This window comes from Notolabrus celidotus, chromosome 10 (genome assembly GCF_009762535.1).
Source record: "Notolabrus celidotus isolate fNotCel1 chromosome 10, fNotCel1.pri, whole genome shotgun sequence".
NCBI classification, from domain to species: Eukaryota; Metazoa; Chordata; class Actinopteri; order Labriformes; family Labridae; genus Notolabrus; species Notolabrus celidotus.
This window is the reverse complement of record NC_048281.1, coordinates 14,120,155-14,143,101: the sequence shown is the minus strand read 5'-3', so window position 1 is coordinate 14,143,101 and position 22,947 is coordinate 14,120,155. Positions and strand designations below refer to the sequence as shown.

Here is a 22,947-nt window from a genome sequence, read left to right as displayed (position 1 = left end):
TCTACATGTACTTATACTGTCAGCAGTCACATGCTGTGCGAAAGGAATGTATCAGCAGTGCAGGTCAAGGAGAAAAATGTAAGGAGTCTCTCTCAACAATGCGTCTTTGATATGTCTGAAGCTTCTGTTTTTTTAATTAGATGATTTAAAGAAAAGTTTCTCAGAATCATATTGATTTTCAATGTGATAATGTCCCCATTAAGATCACCAGTGAGGACTACTGATGGAAGCACAAAGCAGGTGATTCTCCTCATTTTAGTCACAAGTGCAATCTCATAGATGCTCCAGTGTTAGGGTGAGGATAAGGAGTTGAATCAAGTTGAGCTTTTATCTTTCAAAGGGAAGGGTGCAAAAGCTGAAGAAAATAATAAACAAAGAGCATTTTACAAAAAATTAACTACAGTACAAGTCAAAAAGTCTAACAACATCGTGACATATAAACCATGTTTAAGTGAATGCTAAAGAAGCAGTTTTACGATCAACTTTGCTGTTGTTTGCTTCCGCTTTCCGAAACCGGACATCCAGCTATGCCTGGCCAAGAATACTACAAAATAGATCCAACAGAACAGTCATGCTACAGACTATATTAAAACACATATGTAGTATGCTGTACGTACTAGGTTGCATGTAGCAGGCGGTTTCGAAAACGGGGGCAGTTTTCGAAACGGACTGCTGCATACTACCTACGAATGTAATAGGCAGTAGGTGTTGCCTACTACATACTGGGTTTAAAAGAAGTATGTAGTCTGACTGTTCTGTTCGATCTGTTTTGTAGTATGCTGGGCCATGCATAGCTGGATGTCTGGTTTTGGAAAGCGTAAGTAAACAACATCCAAGCTGATTGCGAAACTGCTTCTGTAGCAACCACCTATGACTTAAAAGTTAAGAGGTGGCTTTTATGGGATTTAATAATTTTCACAGCACCTTAAAACTGAGTGCTCCCTGTCAAAAGAAAGAAAAAATAAGAAGCAGAACGTTAGCCCGGTGAAATGTGGGAAACAGTACGCGAGGCAGACTGGTCCGATGCATACTGAGAAATTTTCCTGAATCAGTAGACATCCGGGGAGTTTTGGCATACTGCAGATTTTCCTCTAGTTCACATACTACTTACTACATACTGAATTTTGGCCAAATCAGTACGTACTGCAAGTATAGTAGGCGGTTTCGAAAATAGCGCGGCCTGTAAGTAACAACTGCTGCAGCAACTTCTCTGTATACAACAGACCAACACAGAAAGGTGGCGTCACCTTGTGGCACTACCAGGGATTACAACAATTAGATTCTGATTGTTACACCATGCTAAACACTCACGTTCAAATTGGCCACAAATGCATCTGTATGTTTACAAAATATTTTCACCTGTGAGCAAAACCAACTGTAGTACTGGCTAGAGTTAAATACAGTAAAGAAAAATGTCTCTATAAAGAGAAATACACATCTCTAGCTACCTAGAACCTGCCTGCTAGCTATAGCTAACGTTAGCAAAAGGGACACAGCACATAACAAAAGTAGCTTACTTTCAGCTAATTACGCTAACTTACAGTCATCTTCTTCATCCTTCAATGACCTCCTCTTGGCAATAAGCATCCTTATGCTTGAAATGAGCAACCCATTCGCCCACATATTTATTTTTTTGATCACCAAAGTAAAATGGTCGCTAACAAGCTAACTAGCCTAAGCAGTAAGAAGAATACACAAACTAGTTGTGTTTTCCCAGATTGATTTGACACTTTTAAGAAACTAATGGAGACGAAAACCCTTGACTAGTATGATTTTCACCATACACAGGCTACCATGGAATACCATGGATACTCAGGGTTGCCAGGTCTGTTTGACAAAGCCAACACAATGGCTGATCAGAACAAGCCAAAAACTAGCCCATTACCAGAATTCAAAATTAGCACATTAAAGATGCCAGACCATTTATGTTTCCTTTAAAGTGCAAAGGTATTGCTATCATTGTTAAATGAATTTCAATATTCTTAAGTTATAAAAGCAATGAAAGCACTTTTCCTCACACAGTTGTTTAATCTAGCTCCTAAATTGCTCTAGTTATTAAATGGGCTATATTTCAAAGCACATGCAAAGAATCCCTTTATTATTTGCCATTTCCTTTTCTCCTCACGCCCCTTTGGGGCAACATAAATTAACAGTTTCTACTTAATATGCATTCAATTCAATTAATTCAACTGCGCTTCAATGTTGCTTCACAGCATTTTTAAACTTATACTTAAAACAAAGACAGTTGTAAACTAACTGTTAGCATTTTGTTTACCTAATTTCAACAGCTAATGTTAGCTTTTCGTGGTTTCCTAGTTAACAGTGACATTTATTAATCCCAGATACGACGGGAAGGAGAAACATTTGCATAATTTTTATACCACCTGAGCTTTAAAAGAATTGCTTGTTTGTGCTAATATTTTTTCTTTTTGTATCTGTGAATTTTAATTGTCAGTGTTAAATAGGGTGTGGCTGAAAGCTAACGTAAGCAGTGTTCTGATGTTGAATTGAATTGAAATTTAATTTAATTTAATTGAAAGCCTTTATTGTCATTGTACATAGTACAAATGAGATTTGTTAGCTAATGGGCTGTCAAATATGTTTTTAAAAATGGTCTGATCTCCCTCCAGATTTTCACTATCAATTTCCCCACGTGGCTGCTTATCAGCGGCAGAGCTGTAAGTGTGGCAGATTATCAAAGTTTACACAGCTCCTGAACCTGGACACAATATAGTAAGAAATGATAACAGTATTTGAGCTTCCCACCCAGAGCGTTACATCACCAAAAAGATGGCCACCGTGGGAATACAGTCCGTGTGAATGGTATTAAGACCCTGTTCTTTCTTCTGCTTCTAGTGTTCAACAGTCACACTTTGCCCCCAAATCCTGTCATGTAATCAGAGAATCATCTGTTTATAGACCTTTTTACTTAGTTGGACCCATTATTCCATCGGTTATTAATAAAGGAGGGATATTCTGAATGCTTTGAGGAAGTTTTTGTTTTTAATACCCTTAAAAGGAAACTCTGAGCCCTCTGTTCTTCAAGGACCATTTAAGTATTTTGGTCAATTTAAGATGATTAAATATAAATCACATAATCTTGTATTGTCAAACATCTCTAAAGAAAAAAGGGAATACATAGTCTGCATAGTATAAATTTCCATCATGCATGCTGGTAATATGAGCTAAGAGTAGAGTAGAACACTCTGAAAAATTATGGCTTATACTTGCTCATCAATGCCTGTGTAGCATTATGCTACTTTGTATTTATTAGCACTAATCCATGGGTTCCTAACCTAATTGGGCTCCCTCCAAAAGGTCAGTGGATAAATCTGGGGCATTTAGTAATTCATGCAGGGAGGAATGGAGAAAGAGCCCTGTTCTGCATAAGATGTTTGTTGAGCTGTTTTAATTTTTAGTATAATTGGATACTTTTGCTTCTTTTAATTTTACTTTTGTATTTTAAATTCAGACACTTACAGGAAACATGTGGTTGATAGAGCTTTTTACTTTACAACATGTGACATACAATAAAGGGCCCCTGTTAGATGCTGCCCCTGGAAAGCAGTGGATTCATTTTTGACTTTAATTTGTGTTTTACAGGCTTATCTCAATCTGGACGGTATGGAAGCAACTTACATGTATTGGAGTAAAGAGACAACTTTTTATCCTAAAACTGTGGGGGAGTAGTAAGAAGTAATAAGTAGCACCAAATGGAAAAACGTAAGTTCAAGAACCTCAAAACCAAACTTAAATACAGCATATGAGTGAATGTACTCAATTATTTTTCCCCATTGGAAAAACAAAGGGTTGGATCTTTTAAAACTAGGGCGTAAGACAGTGCTTACAGTTACATTCTCCTCAGCTCACATGTGCAGCAAAGGGTGTCAGCTGAGACCTCGGGTGGAAAGTTGACTGACAATAAGAGTAGACCCTCATTAAAGACAAGTTCCAAAAAAGATCTGAAACTCATTTGTGGCTGGATTTAAGTGATTACCCCCCCCCCATGCAGACTTACACCACAGTTTACACTGGGGGCCTGGCTTTGAAGCTGAACTGAGGGTGACTTGATAAATAAATCAAAGAGCAGTGAGACAATATTTCTCTTAAAATTTGGTACAAAAATCATCATCTTTTTTCATACATAAATACTCAATATACTGTACTTTACATTTGGCTAAATGTGGCTACAGGTGGAATTGCAATCTGTTTCATCAAAGACACGTCTGATGTGTCATCCTATATGTTTTTCTTTCTTTCTGTCATGTACTTTCCACAAGGCATGAAATCAGACACAATTCAGTCTTTGGAACAAAGTCGCTACACAACACTTTATAGTCCCTCCAGGCTGTTCCTCCCTATTCACCCAGATCTGAGTCCAGCTCCCAGCTCTGCCGTCAGGTGATGATCACAAGACCAGTGGCTTAATCCTTCCAAAGCTCTACAAAAGCAAGAGCAGAAATTAGAGGCTTTCTTAATGTGCATGAAACCAAGTGGAACACAACATGATTCGGCTTTAAGTGTTGTTTCCACTGATGTTTAAAACTATTACTGAATCTAATTTCAAGATACACAACTGTGGACCGTAGCAGACTGAGATTCCACACTCTTCTGGGGGAACTAATCGACCGCATTTCTGCTCTAATTTGAGGCACAAACTGATTTGACTGATTGCGGAAACAAACAGGTGAAATATGAAGAACGCTCTGGGTCTTAGTCTTTTGTGTTTGCTGCTCTGGCCGGAGGTTGCCGAGGCTCAGTTTCCACGCGTTTGCTGCACAGTCCCGGGGATCCTGTCCAAGCAGTGCTGCCCTGCTCTGGGCTCAGATCCTGCCAACGTGTGTGGCGTGTTGCAGGGGAGAGGAAGCTGTGTGAATGTTCAAGTGGACGAGAAACCCTGGGGAGGACCGTACAGTCTGAGGAATGTGGATGACAGAGAGAGGTGGCCGACCAAATTCTTCAACCAGACATGTAGATGTAATGGTGAGTCTTGTATACTGTTATAAAAATGCCGTTCAAGTGAGCTAGACAGTGATGCATGTTAAACTTAAAAAATCCTCTGCATAGAAATGATCTAACAAGTGGAGTTACATTCTGTTTTACAGGAAACTTTTCAGGCTTTGACTGTGGTCAGTGTAAATTTGGCTGGATAGGACCAAACTGTGACCAGAGGAAGACCCCTGTGGTGCGAAAGGACATCCATTCCCTTACCCCCCAGGAGCTCCAGGAGTTTCTTGATGCTCTGGACCTGGCTAAGACCAGCATCCATCCAGACTATGTTATTGCCACCGAGCACTGGCTGGGACTCTTAGGACCAAACGGCAATGAACCCCAAGTTGCCAACATCTCTATTTATGACTTATTTGTCTGGCAGCACTACTATTCTGTCAGAGACACTCTGCTGGGTAAATGATGTTATTTCTTGATATAATACTATAAGAGATTGTTGATTCATGTGGTCAACTGTCTCATTTAAGTTCATGAAGGAATTATAATCACAAAAATGACCAGAAAAATATATAATAAGAAAAATTTAATGATGTTTAGAAATCATTAACAAAAAAATTACTGTAAGTGGTAGATTTGTGTGCTTGGCTTGTTTGCAGGGATATTTGAATTTTGGGGTCAATTTATAGGAATATTAAAGTATCTTAGAAATAAATGTGTAATCTTACTTTAAGCAATATTCAGGGACATCTCACATAATCACAAATTATGTGTTAATATGACATCTTTATCCACAATTTTAAAAAAGAGCTACATCTTAAGGTGAAGTTGGATAATTTATAAGAGTTTAACCAAAATCTTAAAATCTTTGTAAAATGTATATTGATGTTATTGAAAGTAAAGGTTGTTTTACTGTGTTTATGTATATTATTTTATTATTTTTCCATGAGTATTTTGATAAGGGTAGGAGGTTGTGTTTTGATTTCATTTTTTCTACTTTGACTTAGAGGATTTTTGTGGGAAATCAGAGCTGGATGGATTACAAAGTATTAATATTTCTTTCACAGCTATTGGTGTGGAATGTGCACATGAATGTCTTGTGATCACATAGATTAACTCATGGATCACTTTGTTTTCCCTACAGGTCCTGGTCGCCCATTCAAAGCCATTGATTTCTCCCATAAAGGACCAGCATTCATCACCTGGCACAGGTATCACCTCCTCACCTTGGAAAGAGAGCTGCAGGTGTGTGTTCAACTATGATATTTTTTGGCATGACTGAATAGTGTCGATAAAACTACATGAGTTAATATTTAAAACCAAATGATTAGTTGTAAATACTGAAGTGAATGACTCACCCTATCAGAGGTATTCTCTCACAAGTGAGGGTTGTTCTAGACTTACTAGATCAGTCACAGTTAAAAGATGACTGTACTTATCAAGGCAGGGGTGTGTCCACACTTTTTTTGACTAGGGGGGGGGGCCTTACCCAAGGGTGGCCTGACGCAGGGTAGACATGAAGTACATGTCTGATTAGCATTTATGAACACTCTTTGTCTACATTCATTTCTCAACTGTTAAAAAAGGTTTCAGACATATTTTATATTTCTGTGTGGATGGATTGTTTTTGATTTAACATATTTTAACATTTCAGAGTAACAACACATACAAATTGTGCCACTTTTTATGTCACAAAAGCTACTACCAGCCTTGTTTTCATTTAAGTCCTGCAGAGAGCCAACCATAATTGAGGAATGTAGGGTAGGACCTGCGGTGACTTATCAGATTTAAGAGGAGAACATGCCATCCATGGCCACCCCCTGGACACATTACTGCTTAAAAGCCTTATTGATGAACAACTATTTATCACCTATCTAAAGTAACAATCAGAAACTTATTTGATCTCCCCAGAGGCTGACTGGCAATCCAAACTTTGCAATCCCCTATTGGAACTTTGCCACAGGGCAGACAGAGTGTGATGTGTGTACCGACTCCATGCTGGGAGGAAGAGACCCCAACAACCCCTCCTTCATCAGCAGCCAGTCCAGATTCTCCCGATGGGGGACAATATGTAACAGGTCAACATAAAAAAAAAATCAGACAGAAGAGAAAAAGATTGTGATTATTGGATGAAAACAATATAGAGTACTTTAACATTCAATATCTTGATGGTTTTCTCTTGCAGTTTGGATGACTACAACCGTCTGGTTACACTCTGTAATGGCACCAATGAGGGTTTCATTGAGAGAGGAATACCGGACAGAGGTAACATGTCTCTGCCCACCATGAATGATGTCCGAAGCTGTCTTGGAATCAGAGACTTTGACAGCCCTCCATACTACACAAACTCCTCCTCCAGTTTTAGGTACAGCCCATATGTATGTTAAGTATTGTTGAACTGTGTGTCTGCTATTTCAGTCTACTCAGCAATTTTTAAGTTTTGAAAAGTTTATTTGTTGCTTTGTGACAGAAATGCTCTTGAAGGCTATGAAAAGCCAGATGGACAACTTGATGACTCCGTCACAAACCTTCACAACCTGGTCCACGATGTGCTCAACGGAACCAGCTCCATGTCTCACTCTGCGGCCAACGACCCCATCTTTGTGGTCAGATTCTTATTTTAAAGTTTTCTCTGAAAAGACACTGTTAACTGTGGTTTTTACTGAAATCACTGTGGTGTTTCTGGTTGTTTGACTTGCAGGTACTCCATGCCTTCACTGATGCTATTTTTGACGAGTGGATGAAAAGGTTTGCTCCCAATAATGCAACCTACCCAGATGAGATGGCCCCCATTGGTCACAACAAGGACTACAACATGGTTCCCTTCTTCCCTGCGATCACAAACCAGGACATATACATTCCATCTGAGCAGCTGGGATACTCCTATGCTGTTGTCCTGGATGGTAAGCAAGTGTACTTTTCATTTTCCCCCCTTTTTTCTTGCTTTGACATTACAATGTGATTAAATGCTTTATTGCTAAGAGTTAAATGGGATTAATAGCAGTAAATATGAGATTAGAGCCAGTTAGTTTAGCTTAGTTGAAAGACTGTAAACAGGAGCAAACAGCAAACCTGGGTCCGTTCAAAGCTAACATAATCTTTAATCAATAAAGTAATTATGATGCTAGAACCTGCACCTCGTTATCCTAGCTTAGCATAAAGACTGGATTAAGTAGGAAACAGTTAACTAGGGTCTGCCTTAAGAAAACAAAGCTTCAAAGTTAGCCTTTACTAAAAATTATACCGCTGTCATACTGATGCAGTCAATATGAGACAACTCGTTAGCTTAGCTTAGCCAAGCAACATATGTGGAATAAGGTGGGAAAGGAGGTAAACAGCTAGTCTTACTCTGAGTTTACTAACGTTTAGAGCTTTCATATAAGTTTGGTAAATAAAAAGAGCTAATAGCTTGTTAGCATAACTTAGCAAAAAGGCTAATATCGTGCTAACAGCAAGGCTAGCTCTTTCCAAGCAAGCAAAATCATTTAAAGCTGGGGTTGGTTGTCAGATTTAGATACACTTTTTGTTATACTGGTTAAAATGATCTTTATGTCCCAATGGCAATTAATACATAATGTGTTCTTAAAAAAAGAGTTGAAAAAAAAAATCTGCTATCTACAGCCAGAGTAAACCTGGGAAAACACCAACCAATTGCCGTGATTAGGTTCCAATTTATGAAACCAATCAAATCCCATCCAGTGAGACATGAGTTGACGTACTGCAAAACACAAACAATGTGCTGAGGACAGTTTTTGAATCAGTCATCATCATATGGACGTGAATCAGTGGTGCTCGTGCATGTGAGCGGGGTTGTCGTTTTGGAGGAGCTACGAGGGGAGAAGGGGAGGGGTTAGACGGAGTCCTGAGGAAATGCTACATTCAAATTCATGCTAGTTTTCCATTACTACCAACCCTAGCTTTAAGTTAAACCATTAATGCTTACCAACATTGATACCACACTCATATTTGTACGGTAAGCATAAGACTCGATCAGGCAGTCAATTAGCGTGACATAGAGACACAGAGGCTAAAAGCTATCAAGTGTTAAAAGGTAAACAAAATTTTGAAGGTCAAACCTTTAAGGTTTTACTAACATTGTCAGCACTCTCTTGCAGGTGACATTAACATAAAAACGGGACCAACCTGTTAGCAGAAATGTTGAAAAAGGGTCAAAAAGCTAGCATGGCTCTTTCTAGAGTTAACAAAATCTAGCCTATTACAAAGTCGATGTAATAAAACAATTTATCTCTGTAACACAAATTGTAAAACTGAGTGTTAAGCTTCTTTGAATTTTTTTTTTTAATTAGTAAAAAAATTATTCTAGAACATTGTTGTCTCTAAAAGATTGCCCTTCCTACCAAAGTAGGGCGCTAATACCGCTAATTATCAGCAGCCTGTAAATGACAGTGTCATTATTTCATTTTGTATTAGCTTGAAAATACAGGCTTGTTACTGGCTTTGATGTAAAGTGTAGTGGTGTAAAAGCTACACAGACTGGGATTTGAGGTGTAAACAACAGTAGAAACATTAGCTTTGAAGCTAGCTGATTAATGTCAAGTCACTGCTGTATTCAAAGCTGTATTCTTTGTTGTGATTTTAACATTTCTATTTTAACACACTTACTGTCATTGTTATTTGATTTTTGAGTGCAGAAAAAAGTGTATGATAATGAACATATGCACCTGTACTTGTTCTTTGCAGAGGCAGATGGAGGGCCGAGCGTGTTTGTGCTGGGCTCTACTCTGGGGGGAATCTTCATCGGTCTCCTGGTGCTTCTCCTTATCTTTGTGCTCTGGCTGCGTCAGCGGAGAAACAGAGGCTTTGAACCTCTGATAAAAGCAGACTTCACAACTAGAAAGTACACAGAGGAGGCGTAGATGTTCACCTGTCGCACTTCAGTCCTTCTACATACCTAAGAGAGATGGAGCAGCTGATCTGAAATGCTCTGTGGGCAAGAGGAAAATAATCCTGTAAAAAAATAAAAAACGTAACTGTCTAGCTTTCAAGCGTAATTTAAATAGAATAGTATAAATCAGATAGTAGCCAATTAAAAGTAATGATAGAAATTTAACACAGGTTTCATATGGGACTAATCATAATGAATGTAAACTTAAACCGGTTTGTTGACTTTCTTTTACAAAACCACAAATAAAGATCTATTTGGATGTTTTTAATAAATATTTATTGTCAAGAACAGTAACAAAACACAAATGTAATCATCTTAATTGCACTGAAAAACAATAAGGCATATTTTCTGTACTACTTCCTCTGCCCTCTTGGTTTGAATTCAAATTCAAACATGTAACTAACTTTACCTCATTAGGATTTGACCTCATACTGCAATGCTTTGATTGTAAAAAATGTTGTCTTACAGCGTTTCCTGCTACTTCTATTTTATAGGTAATTTGTCCGAACAGACATCTATTTTCAATATTTTATTGCAAAAATATTACCATGAAAAGTTCAATGATACAAAACATAAAAAGGGCATCCTGTAAGATCATTATTCATAATAAAGAATCATTTTAAATGACACATTTGACACATCACCTCTTCTTCTTGCAATGCTGATGAAAAAGCTGTCATGAGTGTAACAATTAAAAAAAGCTCAACACATATTCATGTATATACTGCTAAGGGCGTAACACTGGTTAATTCCGTGGATATGTAAGCTTAGCTGGCCCGGTGGCTATGGGGCTGACGGGCTCTCAGAGAACAGTGGACGTACATAGCGGCTGTTTTTTGTCCGCCCTCCTCAGCAGTGCCAGGCCTCTCACATTCTCTGTAAGTACGCTCTACTGAGGAGCTTCAGCAGAGCATTCAGGCCTGTCCGGTCTCCACAGATTCTCATTTCACAGGTGACTGTGGTTGGCTTCAAGCCTGTCTGTGCTGCAGACACAACCATTCAAGCTTTACAGATAAATTTAGGTGCCTTTTCTTTGCATTTCCAGTAACCACCGTGTGCTGTTTGCCACTTCTTTTTTAATAAGTCCTGCACCTTTTACGGAACTGTGGTGATAAAATAGAAATACAAAAATCTACTTTTTAATTCACTTTTTAATACTATTCACTAGTATTTCAGCTTTGTAGCTTTTTCAATCACTACATTGCACATTTTAATGACTAGTTTATTCAAACTGTGAATGTAGTTTGATAAGCTTTGGCTAAAAACTACATATACCAAAGTGCCACCTTTGTTTTGTTCCATTCATCCCTGTTTGTGCAAATAAAGGAATCCTGGGAATAAAATAATTTATACTTCTTCAAAGACAAAATAATGCAAGAGGGAATTTTATAAGCTCTAATTACAGTTAATTCACATCAACATTACAGCAGCACAAGACTTTCCTCAGTGATAGTGGTTCTATATTGAATTGTGGTCCATGTCCATGTATACCATTGGGTGATGTCCCTGTTAGTGTGTCCTTTATAAGGCTCTATAATAAAATTGCACTATGTTTTACGAGTAGTTTGGATATCTGTGAGAAATACAATTTGTATATACCCTTATTTATTGACTTGGCACACAGGTTTCAGATGCTATTTAGTGGTAAGATGGAGACACATTGGGTAACATCGCACCTCTTTAAACCCTTTCTGTTAAAGAATTTATTTACTTTAACACATTACTTAAGATTATCATCCATCTCTAGCATAAACAAATTAGAGATCAGGACCTGCACCCCAAAACACTACAGAACCACCATTCCTCTGCTGGCATCTCTGTAAAGTGATGCCCCTCTTTCTTTTATGTCGGTCATTGCTCCATGTTAATTCAGTCCAGGCTGTCTGCTCCTGAAGCCGAGCCTGAGAAACCAGCATGATATACAAACAATTTGCAGATTATAAATTTGTTGCAAGGCAAATGCATAATAAAAAAAGCCGGTCTAAACTTTCATTTCCTTTTTTACAAAATGTGAGTTTTAGCACAAGGCGGCTGTTAAACAGTTAAAGTGGATAACTATGAGCAGACCCAGAGAAATATTAACTGATAATGAAGACATGTTTAAAGCCTGCATGGATTTATGACAACTCAGATAAATATCAGAATATAATGATATTTCTTATAACCAAAAATCAATGATTGGCACATGATTTAATGACAATGGAGACAATGGATTCAATTAAAATGAAATGGTGAAACCTCATGTTCCTGAATTTTCCCCTTTAAGATCATCACCCTTTATATATTTCTCAAAATATCCTGTTAAACATATATTAAAAGTTATCAAGTGCCTCTTTTTGATGCATCAAATAACCACATTCTCAACATTTTTAAACACACAAACAGTTTTTTGCATTAAAAAACTCAAAACAATCAAAGTGCGTGTTATAAATTTCCACATGGAGACCTACATTAACACCTGCCATATGTGCAAGACATCTCTGAAGCAGAGTTTGTGGGGCCGGCATCAGGTTTAGATGGAGGAGTGATGCCGTAAAATATCAAGTCTAAGAATGGCACTGTACGATCTTTGGGAAAGTGGGAAATCGTGATGCATGACTGCTCTCTTTTTTCAGAGCAGACTCTTCTAGCTGTGAGGCCGGCAGCCTGGATACTGTCTGCTCGACTGTAGCTCCAATCTGCCTGAATACAAAAACTGCAAAAATGAAAAAAAAGAACCCTGCTGTCCATGTTTAGCTGGTTCCTCCAGCATTATCTCCATTGTCGGTGGAGTGCCAGGGCTGAGAGGGCCAGCATGGTTGGCAGGGCTACAGAGGGAGCACGGAGCGGGGCAGAATCATCCACGGGCCCGCTGCGGTCGGCTTCCACCACCGGGGCTTCAGTGGCGGCATCGTCCGTGTCTGTGGGGCAGACGTCTGTGCAGCCACTGCCGCTGCCTGACCCACTGCCTTCATCACCTGCAACAGCATAACAGAACACGAGCCAGATTGAGCACACAAAACGCAGGATAAAAAAAAAACCAGTTACTACTCTTGTCAAAATATAACAGTGATCTGATGACTGCATGGGTTTGAAAGACTTCACTTTAAAGGTCATGTGTCACACCCAGCTTTGACAAACCCAGAGTGCGCTGTACACTTAGCTCTAGGGCTGCACTTTAAATAGCATTTGACACTGCCTTTGGGATATGAATGTATGCAAGTAACACCGCAAAGATCGCCTGAAACTTAAGTTAAAATGTACACTTCATTATCTGTGTTAGATGTACATCACAAATTTGGTGAACATACATAAGCATTTAACCATGTATTAACGAATCAATCTTTATTTGTATAGCGCCAAATCACAATAAATGCTATCTCAAGACACTTTTACAAACATAGCAGGTCTAGACCTACTCTATGTTAAATGATTGACAAAGACCCAATGTCAAAACAGGATATGATCCAGTCCCCTCTTACTAACAGGACTCAATCTTATCTCATCTTAATCCCCCATGAGCATTGCATCTCACAGTATTTAGCTAGTCACAGGGGCAAGAAAAAACTTCCGTTTGACAGGCAGAAACTGCAAGTAGAACCAGACTCATGTTAGACAGCCGTCTGCTTGAACCAAGTTTGGGTTGGAAATAAGGATAGGGGAGAATAAGAGAGAGAGAGAGCGATGATAGTGATGAGACAGACAGTAGAAGTAAAATTAATGTTTTTCAGGAGTTGGTTGAGACCCAAAACAGAGCTAAAAGGGGAGTGAATTCAGGGCTTTACACTTATTAAGGCGACACAAATTCCAATGTCACTATATGCTAACGAGCTAAGCAGGTCATCTTTTAAGGTGATAGTCCATTACTTCAAAACACTGATTATAGCCAGTTTCCACTACCAAGGCTAGCTACACTATTAATACAGGTTTAACAATCCATTACAACATGCATATAATACAAGTATTAGAGTGTTTGTGTTGTGACTCTGTAAGCCCATTAAATCCAAATGCCAACAGTGATTTTTTCTTTCGGTGTTTGGCTTCTTTTGAGGTTATTCACATCATTGAAAACACCAAACACTAAATGTGTTGCCTCCAAATAGCCCATAACAGGCTTTTCATTGCTTCATAGTACAAACAGCCTGTGGTTATTATTTGCTCCTTCGGCCTTCTCACTGACGCTGATTGGCTCTGCCACAAGGTTAGGTAGCATTTCAAAGCAGACAGCTCGTCAAGATGACTGACAAGCAGGAGCATGAACTTGACCGACCAGGGCAGCGAGGGCAGGGCTAAGAATAGAATCCTGAGTAAGAAATAAAGACGCATTGTGCCTGTGAAAAAGAGGGAAAAGTGCTTACTTGAGTCTTGAAAGTAGATGTCATTGCCGTTGTAGGCGTTTTTTAACTTGTTTGTCATCACCCGCAGAGCCATGATCTGCTGGCGGATGAAGGTGTCTGGGCGGGTGATGTCCACAACCATCTCTGGGTTATTCACCTGGTTTGTGAGTCCATCCTTTTGGACTTCAGGGAAGTACCTTTAAAGGAAAAATACAAATAAAAATGTAATGTACCTTTTTTATTTGAAGTCTCTTAAATGTAACTCTTTAGGAAATGCTAGAAACAAGCTGAACGGTGGTGTTCTTTAAATCATGTAGCACTTGAGAACCACTGAGGATAAAATAGCGCAGGAGAAATCTCCACTTGACCTCATCAAGTTGAGTAACGTTCTGATATTTCTCCTGAGGAAACATGGTCAGCTGCCTGCATTCCTGTTTGATAAATACGCATCAAGCTGTCATGTGAGTGCATTCCATAAATCCACTTACACAACAGCATTTGTTTTCCCTAAGCCCACATCATTCTGGGTTAATATACACCCCTGAACCATAAGAGGAGGTAAAGTCTGACTGATCCTTTCTTTTTGGTCACATAAAAGCAGCAGCTGCCACATGCAGGAGCAATATATATGGTCATATTATAAGCTTTAGGGGTAATTTGAAGAATTCAAATTTCATGAATGCTGAACATCTTTTTCATCATACAGCTGATGTCTCGAATAAAAGCAACGCAAATCAATTTAGTGTGATCTTAGCCGCTGCTGTAGGCACGTTCAAGGCGCTCATGCATTCTTCATGAAGACATTAAAGGGACACACCCTGCTGGATCTAGATTCGAGTGTGGAATGAAAATATAATTCTTGACAAAAATGCAAATAAATAATCCAAGTTAGTTATCATAACACTAAATTGAGAATGTTCAAATCCGTATTCAGGAGACCACATTTTGTATTACATCACAGAATAAGTAGGCCAATCCGTAAACACGGCTACATTTAGGTCAGTGAGAGTAAACAATCAGGTCCTTGGTTCTACGATTACACTGATTAAATGAGTTGAGTGAACAGACTTTTTGTTCTGGCCTGCATGAGCCCCTAGGTCCTGGTGCACTTACCTGCCCTTAGTGTGTCCGTTCCAGCAGTCCTCATCGCTGGCATTTCCAGCGGTCACTCTGTCCTCCACGCACATCGCCTCAGGCAGGTTGGACCAAAATTTCTTTGACAGCTTCAGTTTCTCTTTTATGTCAACCACCTGAGCAGAGACAAGGGGTCATTACACGAGGGAAAAAAAGCAGTATAAACAAACACAATCTGTGGTTTGACAAAGCTTAAAGAGTTGCCGTTGAAAATCACAGACAACACAGAGGAAATTTAAACGCTATCTGACCCTAAAAAGAGACGTTCGATAAACTAATACCCTGTCTTCAGTGTAATATCCTAAATTAAGAACAGCTCTGAACAGACTCAGTGAGCTCAGCCAGACTGTGGAGAAGGGTTGGCATACACAGAGCTGTGTGCCAGAGGAGGAGACACACTATTCCCAATGTGACACACGCTGGGAAGGTAGAGTCAGAGCTACACTTCCTCACCTCATGCCCCAAATATCAGAGTGTACGCAGTGAACGGTTTCCTTGAAAAAATGAAAATACACATGGGATTTTTAAACATAACAGACAAAGAGAGAGTCCCATATTTACAGGGAGAGAGGAGAAATGTGAATATATAGAAATGTAGAAAAAAAGGGGAACCTTTCATGTCAATACAACCTGAGAAACAACCAACCCAGACACACACACAGTAAAAGAAAAAAACAACATAAACTGACACACACATGACAAAATACACCAACATTAAAAAATAGCTTGTGCAGGGAAATATATATAGACAAATTATATACACACACACCCACACACACACACACATACATACAGAGACAAACTCGGAGACATTAAGCAGTCTGTCATAAACACACAGGACATTGAAGTGCACCTTTTTCCGCTTTTTTCCCCCTTTTTTTGGTCGTTTTATTTGCTTTTAAATCCGATTATCACTCGTCACTTGTTTATATTGTTTTGATTTCATTCATGCTAACAGATCATTTTTAATTATGGTACACTAAAAGAGCTAAATAAGAAAATGCTCTTGCCTTGAAAATTGTAACATCTGTAAATAATGTAGTATCTTTTTAATCAGATGTTATATTAATAAACAGAATAAACTATTCTATTTAGAATAAATCAGAGTTTGAGCGGTGCCATTTTTTTTAAATGTGATGGCAATTTCCCCAAACAGCCCAATTGTTTATTTCTACCACAGGCCTTCAAGCTTTATGCCATTCTTAAATATTGTCATATATCTTCATTGAAGCATCCAAGAAGACATATTTCCTAAATATATTTAATAAAAGGGTTGGTGTAAAGTTCACTGTGTTTTCACTGAGCCTTTATCTTCTTTAAAAAACCTCTCATGATACATCTCATTTGTAACATGATTATAAAACTGCCTCACCTTCACTTTCTACCTCATCTTATCAAGGGATTATAAAACTTGGAGTTTAACCCTGAGACATTTTAACCATGCCACTCCCCCTAAAAATGATCCAGGTTTAATTTTTCCCCTCTGTGTTGACTATCTAATGTTTGCATCATGAAAAAGTAAAACCATGCAGCCTCGCAGCAATAATTTCAGCTTCAGTGTCAGACTTAAATGCTCCTTTGCATCCTGGCCATGTGACACAGTCAGATATCGTTCCCTGACTCGAGCCTGTTGAACTCCCAATCTTTCATCAAACACAGAATTTGACATATTTCACTGAAGCTGAGGGAGAGCCTGATAGCAGCAGGTTGGCCCCATTATCTTTTTCCGTCTGACTTGCTGTTGGCTTACGTGAAATTGTGGTGAACCTGAGCAGAACATGAAAGGTGCTGTACTGCCTGTGTGACGCTGCTGTAGGCCTCGACTCTGCTTTTGATGTGTTAATCCTGTCACACTGATGCCAAAGCACTTCAGCAGCTCTGATACTGCCCAGAGGGTCAGGGCTGCGCTCAATGCCAGAGATTGACTGGCAATGTTTGACTAAAGCTCACATATTAAGTTTGGTTAAACGAGGGGAGACTCACAGTTTTGGTCTGGATCAGCTGGCAAAACCAGGCCTGGAAAAGTCTAAATTAACCCCGTAATGACCCACTCACATTTTACAAATGTGAATGTTTAATTAGCACTTACACTATAAGCATGGAGCACACTTTTAGGGTCTCTAAAAAATACATAAAGAGTTTGATTTGTCCAACTTTTCTTGGCTGAGATGACTTTCTTACCAATTGGTGTAAAACATAACTGGCCACATATAAAATGTTAATGTTTGAAGTGTTTGCTGTGTGTTTTTGTTGATTGTTACTATTCTGTTTTTCTTTTTAACTCTGTAAAGCACTTTGAATTGCTCTTTGTATGAATGGTGCTTTATAAATAAACTTGCCTTGCCAATTATTATATTTTGTTGTAATTCAAAGCATGCAGAACTGCTGGATAAAAACAGCTGTTTATGCATTCTACAGAGCATTGCATGATGAAAGATACTTTTTTCAACCAAATATAACAACACATGCTCTTAGTAGTTGTATGTAATTCTCTATTAAGACAAATAAATAAAATTAAAGTATTATGTGAACCTCAAATACCTCAAATATCTGAAATGTCTGGAGGAAAAAAATATGAAATTCTGGAAAAATGTAGTTTTTTTTGTCCAAAAAGGAAAACTTAAGCTCTCACTTCATTTTGCATTGCACATAAATAAGTAGTACAACTGCAAAAAGCAGCATTGGCATGCAACTAGGTGCACTGCACACTAGATGGCACTACGCTGCTGAGAAATGTGGGACCAGAGCAACCAGAGACGCTTCAGAGGAGGGATGAAATTGAGGAAATACATTATAATTAATTTAGCTTAAATTGTTTAACAATGATTTTTCTCTACATCAAACTGCACACGAGTCTCCATGTGATCTATTACTGGGGTCAAACACATGTATGATTAATGTATTGCTAAATGTCACAACAATCCGCTGCAAAGAGAGGACCTTCTCCCTCACATTATAATTCCAGTGTGGAGATGGTATGAGGGGTGAGAGAGAGGAAGTGTGTGTGGAGCAGAGATCCTCATTATAATCAGCTGTCTATTACTGACAGGCTTAATATTCTCATTAAAAAACCACAATGAAGATCACAGACAGAACGCCTCCCCCCCTCCTCACTCACATCAGGATATTGCACTGTATTTGTTTTCACCGTCACCCTAAAAGATGATTGTAATCATGATGTGTGATAGCTGCTGCAATCTCTGTTGACATTAAAGGTGTTATCAGAGTGTGATACCTACGGTTCTGTAATGAGGGCTGACAAGGCAGCTGATAGAAGCGTTTACGCATCGGAGGTGCACACCATCATCATTTATGTCATTATTCTTCCTTCGCATGACTTCATGAACTCGTAAAGCAAAGACAAACGATTATTACAGACCGTGCTGGGTAACAACAGACACAGCTTCTAAATACGACAACAGCACACGCACTCTTCACGGACACAAACCCAAAACAATGACTGAAATATGACTGCATAGAGGATACAGATATACGCTCACATTTAGAGTGGGAATATTATTGTCATATAAAATGATTTATCTTCAAATATGGAGATAAGGTTTGTTCAGAAAAAGAGAAAGGATTCAAAAATACAGCTCATAACTTTCCACTTCAAGCTGAAATGGGCATAACTACTAAGAAGTAAGCTAATAAAGGGTTAATAAAACACTATGCAGGTGTCTGCAGCTGTATGAAAGTGTAACACAGATATCAACGCCCATAAATGTTCCTGAATAAATTTGAGTGTGTTACAAACTGTTAATCTTGAATATTTTGCTCATGCTCATTAAAGAAATACAAGTCTGAAAGCATTTAAATCCAGCTCGTCAACCTTAATGGACAATGCAGTTAACAATTCCGCCTTTAAATCACCCACCCACACACACACACACACACACACACACACACACACACACACACACACACACACACACACACACACACACACACTCCAAACTCACACAGTCACACCTGAGGAGCTGTAATGCTACGCGCTGGTCTTCAGCAGCAACGTGCTCAAGGACATTTTAACACTTTCATAAAACCTGAGTCTATTTCTCCTTTTTCCATAATCTTCCATTATTTCTTAGATGTATAAATATATATTAGTGAAGCCACAGTTCATCAGCATCTATCCTCTACTCTTCACTTAAAGATTAAAACAAAGGAGAGTATATCTTCTGCTTCTCCAAGGTCTACATGAAGAATGATCGCCCCACAGGCTGTACATGGCCTTACTCCCTCTCAGTGTAATGCATCACAGCATCTATATTCTATGTTTCCTGAAGGTAATTTATATAATGTCTCTGCAATTATGTAAGAAAAGACTCAAGTAGATGTTCAAAGAAAGAGCTGTAACAAAAGAATAACCCCCAATGGGGGACAAATAAAGTATATCTTATCTTATCTTAAAGAGATATTCTTATATTAAAGACTATGTTCTCAGGCAGAGTAGAACGGTATCTGGGACGTCAGCTTGCACGTCACCTGGATTTTCATTTTGAATAGTGTTTATAGACGTACGTTCATCAAGAATATTCACTTACCTTTATTTACAACAAATTGTAAGGCTGTAAAGACTATGAAAAAACTTCTTAAACTGAGAGGTCCTGAAGTTTTCAGGAAGCTGATGCAACTCAAACATGAGTAATAAGAGCTTTTCTGTGACTTTTTTAAAGCAGCACAAGAACAACACATTTGCTGCCCTAACAGCAGGTGGCTGTCTGAGCGACTGTCTCAAGTAAAGAAGAGCGGACGTGATTAAGTATCGTTCTGAACCTTGAAGATCAAAAGTTACAGCAAGGTGCTGCTTGGCACGCTCTGTTCTTTCCTCGTCAGCCATATTTTTTTCTCTCTCAGCCCTCAGTCACAAGGCTTCCTGTCATGATCAATATATTACTTTACTTTGTCTCTCTCTCTGTGCCTCCTCAATGTAGCTCTGTTGTCTTTGGTTTTTCTCTGAGCAATCGCAGGACAAAGAAAGACATTTAAGGTTTCACAGCCAGCTGACTGCTAGCGAATATAGGCTGCCAGAAGGCGTCATCGTGGATTATTTGGACTCTGAAAGTTATGTTATGAAACTCAAATAGCAAAGCACTTGAAATACCTTTTAAATAAATAACACACATTCGGCCACGATTCAATTGAACTGGGGGCACTGCCAGGGATTCTGGGCCCCATACTAACATATTAATGGGCACCTTGCCCAATTTGTTTAGAGCCCCTGTTAGTCATGAGTCCTTAGAATCATCTTGACTTCCCTCCAAGCGGCAACCTCCAGTCGAGGTTGGCTGCAGAAACACTGGAAACCACATACACACAAATTAAAAAAAGACAATCTTTGCAGCATTAATAAACATGTTTACAGCCTTGTTCAAAAAACAGTTTAGGTCTAAAGTAGCTAATTTCTCTATCGGCACACAGATTTTTGTTTCTAACGTGACAGTTCAGAAGTTATTAAGATTACGAGTTTTGCCCATTTAAGAACATGACTGACTTGACTGACAGCCGGTAACACTGTAGCTGTTTGCGAGGAGGTTCAAAGCCCGCCTCTTTACCTCACACTAACTCAACAGACGTTAGGTTGAGTTCAGCATTTCCAATATGGCTGCCGTCGTCGATTGGCTTCAAAACAGCGCTCAGGAACAGACGGGTGATGTCACGGATACTATGTCCATTATCTATACAGTCTATGCTTCCCTCCCTATAAGGCGCTTGGTCTTGAAATTGAGTCGTTATCCCAAAAAGAAATGGAGGTTTCAGAAACACTGTGAGAAAACAAAGAAGATCTGAATGTGCAAGTGTTGCTTCTAGCATTATTAACAATGCTGCCTAATGTTAACTATTTATCTACATGAAAGTGAGACTCTTTCATGGTTACATTTTTCAAACTGTGGTTTTGTGCAATCCTCTTTTTCTGGTGAGATTTCTTTTTCAAGTTTTCATGGAGCTGTTAAATGTTCATGAACCATGCCTCCATGTTTGGATAAAAATCACCCATATCTTTTCTGTAGCATCTTCTGTTTGCTGTTTCAGTTTGTGTTAGATTGTTACGGGCAAACATCTGCGACTGTAGCGATAACACTGTCTGTTGTTCCAGGGTTTGATATTGAGTCTGTGTGGTTCTAGCACAAGCTTTTCTTTTTTTGCTGACAATGTGGCGGGTTTGTGTTTGGTTGAAAATAGGGGCAGACACTGATGCACTGATGACCTGACGACTTTATTAAGGAGCTTTATGGATAAGAGATCTTGTCTGTCACTCCGTTAGGATATTTCTAATATTTTTTTTATTTTATTGCCATAACTTTTTTGTAAGTTTCTGAAAAGCGCTTTACCAAATAAATGTGTAATAATATCAATATTATTATTATTATTATACATTTATTTTGTAATAAATAAATATTTTTTCATTATATAACAGTGTATAGTCTACCTCATCTCCTCTTGACTCCAGAGCCTCTGTGTTTGTTTCAGTGTTAAACATTTCCAGTGCAGAGACGGAAATAAGCCGTAATGGCTGCAACGTCTCCTAATGACACACATGCATTCAATCTTTTAGAAGTTATTAATTCAATCACAAACATAACCAAATCAATGTTCTATGATTCTGCTCTGTCCCTGTTCATGCTACATCTGCCTCCACAACAACAGGCAAACAGGAAGTTTACCAAGCAGCCGAACTGCAACACAACATTAATTAAGCATTAAACTGTTCTGAGCAGCAGCCTGAAAGCTTATTATCCCAAAGTAACCTCACCTTTAAATTATCTTTTCTTCCCTCTCACTGTAAATAAAGCCAATGCAACACACTGACAGTATACAGTACAGTGTTTACCCGCTGTAAAATCCTAATTGGCTAGCTTGAACAGACAAACATGAGGAAGTGTTTACAGAATATGATGATTTCCAAAAACAACAGCATGACTCGATGAGATAATGGTGTTAGCAGGCTTAAAGTCTGTGTGTTTACAGACACTCAAAGTATTTCTTGCATTATTTATATCGCCGGTCTTTCTGTGTGCATGCAGCTGAATGCTCACACAGGCAGTATATGAGGTTTTTCTGTTTGCATGTTAACACTGTGGCAGCTGTGTGCCACCTTTCAGCTCTGCACAGAAATGTGTACTATGACCAGCGTTTCATTTTATTTTTTGCAGATGCCCTTGCCTATTCTCAGATCAGAAGCTGACGTGTCACCGGCTTTGAAGCAGCAGTCTCACTCCTGGCGACAGCACAATGTCAGAGGCATTAAAGCTGTTATCTGGCCGTGAGATCATGCCCGGATGAGCTATCTGCCTTTCAATAAGTAAAAAAGAAACATGTGAACAGGCTAACATTGGAACTTTTTCCTCTTTTGGAACACATGATGCAGACTCTGCTGCCAAAGTTGATCTACAGCTGGCTGCCATGTCAGCTGCTAATCCTCTTCTTTTCTCACTCACTCTATTCGACACAAGCAATCACACCTCCTTCTTGTTAAATTAACAATCAGACCCCTTTCCTGCATCTGTCCAGGGATGTTACTGTCGAGCATATCCTGCTGCTGCAACTTTGAGCTAAATGAGTGCATGTTCAATCTAATCATAGACTCGGCAGCAGCAGGTCTCGCCACCAAACCACAAGGGGCAGACAACTCCTCGATCA

The 22,947-nt window shown here is 38.9% G+C and overlaps 2 protein-coding genes across 3 annotated transcripts in view; one reads left to right on the top strand and one right to left on the bottom strand.

Annotated features, from left to right (window-relative positions):
- Positions 1 to 4,198: 4,198 nt before the first annotated feature.
- Positions 4,199 to 10,508, top strand: dct (dopachrome tautomerase). The gene is made up of 8 exons (XM_034694750.1): positions 4,199 to 4,983; positions 5,106 to 5,405; positions 6,092 to 6,192; positions 6,859 to 7,025; positions 7,133 to 7,312; positions 7,418 to 7,553; positions 7,649 to 7,850; positions 9,649 to 10,508. The coding sequence occupies exons 1-8, from the start codon at positions 4,695 to 4,697 to the stop codon at positions 9,822 to 9,824; spliced, it is 1,551 nt and encodes a 516-aa protein (XP_034550641.1). The 5' UTR covers positions 4,199 to 4,694; the 3' UTR covers positions 9,825 to 10,508.
- Positions 10,113 to 22,947, bottom strand: part of LOC117820808 (glypican-6-like) — a 123,497-nt gene continuing 110,662 nt past the window's right edge. For both annotated transcript variants that reach the window (XM_034694748.1, XM_034694749.1), the window contains exons 7-9: positions 15,283 to 15,419; positions 14,191 to 14,366; positions 10,113 to 12,810 (exon numbers count right to left, since the gene is read on the bottom strand). In XM_034694748.1, coding sequence (XP_034550639.1) covers positions 12,605 to 12,810; positions 14,191 to 14,366; positions 15,283 to 15,419 — 519 coding nt within the window. In that variant the 3' untranslated portion in view covers positions 10,113 to 12,604. The remainder of the gene's footprint in view (positions 12,811 to 14,190; positions 14,367 to 15,282; positions 15,420 to 22,947) is intronic.

Bases quoted from the DNA above. Each gene is read 5' to 3' on its own strand.
- dct (XM_034694750.1), top strand. From the start codon at position 4,695: ATGAAGAACGCTCTGGGTCTTAGTCTTTTGTGTTTGCTGCTCTGGCCG. The intron at 5,406-6,091 runs GTAAATGATGTT...TTTTCCCTACAG, and splicing joins TGTCAGAGACACTCTGCTGG to GTCCTGGTCGCCCATTCAAA. The intron at 7,026-7,132 runs GTCAACATAAAA...TTTCTCTTGCAG, and splicing joins TGGGGGACAATATGTAACAG to TTTGGATGACTACAACCGTC.